Raw genomic sequence first — 3,945 nt, 5'->3', positions numbered from 1 at the left:
GTGTCCCAGAATCTATTGTCTCAGCCTGGAGCACAGGCAAAAGTCTGATGAGCCTGTGATATGCAGCCTTCTGGCCCATTCAAATTATTCCAAAGGTAGCAATTGACATGCATATGTCCTAGAATCTATTGGGGTTCTCAGGGGTTAGGCCACTCCTGTTGTCAGCAAATGCCCATTGAGCCATGGAAGAAAAACCTGTTTGGGCATATTCCTCCAGTATAGCCAATGCTATTATTTCTTGATTTTATTTTATTTTGTTTTTGCATCACAAGCAAGCCTGGTGAATGAAACATCCCATATGTGTTCCCCAGCACCAACCCCTTTACATTGCTAGGCCAGGACAGGGCCTTATCCAACATACACTTTTAAAACAGGTATTTTTCTCACTTGCAAAAGTACATTTAAACACGTAATGAAGCCTGCTGGCATGTTCCTTTCAACAGGTTCCATCTGCTTTGCCCACATTGTTCTGCGGCCCCAGTCAGTTTCTCTTTTGCAGCAATCTGTTTAAAACACAGATCCACTTAAATTGACATAGGCACAGAGAGCCAGGGTCTCTTTTGCAGCATTGAATTTTGACATTTTGTAACTCAAAAGTCAGGCGTTTTTTTCCGTGCAGCTGAAAGTAAGCTTCTTTTGATATCTCAGATTTTTCCTGACATGGCCTGTCATTCAGGGATAAGGCTCTCTTCTGCTGGAGCACAATCTGGATATGGGTGGGTATGGCAGGGCCTCACTGATAAAAGTAGTGTGATGATGAACAGATGAAAATAGCATTAGGGCAGCATTCTTTTTCATGTAAAATATTCGCTTTTCAATGGGAAGCAAGCAGCAGAGCAGTGCTGCCTTTCAATTCACTTATTTTGGAGCACACAAGAACACACATTGGCACCTTTCTCTGTGTGCTCCCTGTTCCAACTTGCCCAATAGATGTTAGACAAGATGGTGCAGCCATCCTTTTGTAGCTGCAAAACACAGTTTTGATGCAATGATGCTCCAAGGAACCAGCACAGCCATTTTGCTGTTGACTGCTGAAGTGCAGCTTGATCATGGATGGGAATTCTGCTGAGTAGCTCAATGTACCCCACAGTAAGGAGGACCCTCCTCCCATTTCTGATTTCTTCAGTCAAGACAGTCCTGTAACTGGAGCAAGTGAAGTCAGGGATCCAATGCAGAATCACTGGCGGAGACCCCCTCCTCCTTTAGAAGTGCTCTTGGCCAATGGCAAGGTCCTAAATTATCATGTGAAGCCATCGAGGAGAGTGTGGATCCCTGGGGGAGACTTGCATCACCTACAGACTTACAGAACAGGAAATGGAAGAGGTTGCAGCCAAAAGGAGCTTCCAACTTTTCTTTCCCCTTATGTATGTCAGGAGCTGGTGCAAGCCTCCCACAGAGAACCAGAAGAAATGCCCACAATGTGTCAACAGAATTAGTATATGTCAGTTAGGATAAATATAAGTCCTTATAGATTTACCCATGTGTATTATAGTTCAGTGAGGGTGTTTGTGTAGTTGAGTCCATTAACATTGTTTATGATATAATCGACATATTTAGCTACAAAGGTATTGCGGATCCATCATTGTGGGGGTGAGAATTGCACACCATGTATCTCCTAAGGGGGTCCAATGCCCAACAGGACAGGTGTGGGCACATTAGCACTGTTTAGACTATCTAAAGCAGTTGATATAATATCTGCACCCTGTTGGTGCATAGGGTTTGGTGGGGACGCCAAAGACAGCGTGGGTGTGCATAGCATGTAACCACCCAGTGTTCCATGTGAGTGTAAAATGAGTATAGGGGCCTCCTGGCTCACAGATAAGCAATACCTACAGGAGAGAATTGTTGTGTGGGCTGTCTGCACCCGGAGACCATGCAACTGGAAGTGGAGTTCAGTATACATCCTAATAATAGAACACAATGCACCCCTCCCACTGCACCCTCCAGCACTCATACTGCATCTCACAGCATTCACGCCGAGCATACAGCACACACTCACAGTGCACCCAGAATGCACAATATTACACTTGCACTGCACACCCATAGAACTTACACTTCACCTCTTTGCACAAGCACTGCACACACCTCTCTCATGCTCAACCCCACCGCACGATATGCATAGTGTGCACTGCATCCCTCATTAATCACCTTGCCCCATGACGCTCAAACTGCATGCACACTGCATGGATCACATTGCATGGTAAAACACTTACACTGCACCCCCAGTTATGTTTCTATCGTACCTGCTTTCTGAAATGCTGCTCTATAGATAATGCATATAACTGTTACCCCATCTTTACACAAAAGGATCTGTGATGTGCTTGTGTAATGAGGGTTGAAGGGTTGAAGAGGAAGCTCCAGTGCCCTGAGGCAGAGCTACAATGTGCTATGATGCCTGAAATTTAAGGACACTTCCATTGTTTTAATGAAAAAGCAGCCACGTTTTGAAATAGACAACTACAGAGAGACCTACCAAAAAAAGAGAAAAGAGCGCATCAGATGGTGGAAACTTACGAATTATACTGTTGTGGTGCATAGATCACGTTCTTTTCAAAAGACTACAACATGTTGGGTATGTCTTTATTTAAATTCAACCGTGTATAAGCATGTTACACGTTTCCACAAGGCCCCCTTCACCTCCTGGTTCCTCAGACTGTAGATCAGAGGGTTCAGCATAGGGTTGACCAGGGTGTAAAACACAGACAGCGCCTTATCTTGCATCACAGAGTCACTGGATGGAAGCCTCAGGTACATGAAAAGAGCTGTCCCATAGAACAAAAAGACAACAGTCAGGTGGGAGCCACAGGCAGAGAAAGCCTTTGGCCGCGATTCTCTGGATCGGATCCCTAAAATGGCGGAGATTATGTAAACATATGATGTAACCATGATCAGGAGGGAGGTGAGGCCAAAGAAGAACCCCACCGCAAAGATCACGGTTTGTCCAACGAAGGTATCAGAGCAGGAGAGCTTCATCAGTGGGATGATGTCACAGTAGAAATGGTCAATGGTGTTGGGGCCGCAGAATGTGGCGTGGTAAGTGCACCCGGTGTATATTGCTGCTGTAAGGAAGGCTCCCAGGTAAACGCTAGCCACTAATTGGATGCACACGCTTCTGTTAATGATAACTGGGTAGAGCAGTGGGTGACAAATGGCGGCGTAGCGGTCATAAGACATGGCTGCCAGAATGTAACCCTCGGTGGATGCAAATACTGCAAAGAAATAGGTTTGTGCGGCACAGCCCACGAAGGAGATGACCTTCCTATTAGAGAAGAAATCCACAAGCAATTTAGGAGCAATGACAGAGGAGTAGCAGAAATCCGACAAGGACAAGTTGCTGAGGAGAAAGTACATAGGGGTGTGGAGACGAGGTTCCACCACTGTTAATGCCACTATGGTGAGGTTGCCAAATACGGTGACGATGTAGAGAAGGAGGAACAGCACAAAGAGCGGAATCTGGAGCCTCAACTCATGGGTGAGTCCGAGGAGGATGAACTCTGTCACTGAAGTCTGGTTCTTGGCTTCCATTTTATTTTGAGATGTTACCTGTGGGGAGAATAATACATTCATGTAATGGAGTACAGGCAAGTCATGCAGTCTATTACCAAGTACAGTTAACACCCTAACATAAACCTACTTTGACCGCTGCTTCAACAGGGAGGATTCTGGGAGTGAATGTGTTTGCTATCTTTCTCTTTTGATCCAGATTAATCCCAAACGATGTAGAATTCCTGAATCCTCACATTTTGTGCTCATTGCCCAATCGCTTTCCCATTCTCACACTAGGGCCTCATTACCAGTTGGGCGGTAGGGGTTACCGGGCACCGGTAAGGAGACCGGTGCCGGTAATCCCCTACCGCCTGATTCTGAGGTCCCCTAACGGGAACTGCTAGGGACGTGTGGTCGGACCACATGTCCCTTACGGGTCCCGTTAGGGGACCAGGCCGC

The 3,945-nt window shown here is 46.1% G+C and overlaps 1 protein-coding gene across 1 annotated transcript; it reads right to left on the bottom strand.

Annotated features, from left to right (window-relative positions):
• Nucleotides 1-2,580: 2,580 nt before the first annotated feature.
• LOC138514620 (olfactory receptor 8A1-like) lies at nt 2,581-3,531 on the bottom strand. The gene has a single exon (XM_069630067.1). It carries the CDS (start codon nt 3,523-3,525, stop codon nt 2,581-2,583), a length of 945 nt encoding a protein of 314 aa, XP_069486168.1. The 5' UTR covers nt 3,526-3,531.
• Nucleotides 3,532-3,945: the final 414 nt, after the last annotated feature.

This window comes from Ambystoma mexicanum, chromosome 12, assembly GCF_040938575.1.
Source record: "Ambystoma mexicanum isolate Mex_15411 chromosome 12, UKY_AmexF1_1, whole genome shotgun sequence".
NCBI classification, from domain to species: Eukaryota; Metazoa; Chordata; class Amphibia; order Caudata; family Ambystomatidae; genus Ambystoma; species Ambystoma mexicanum.
Note: the sequence above shows the minus strand (reverse complement) of the source record. Positions and strands in the feature narration are given on the sequence as shown.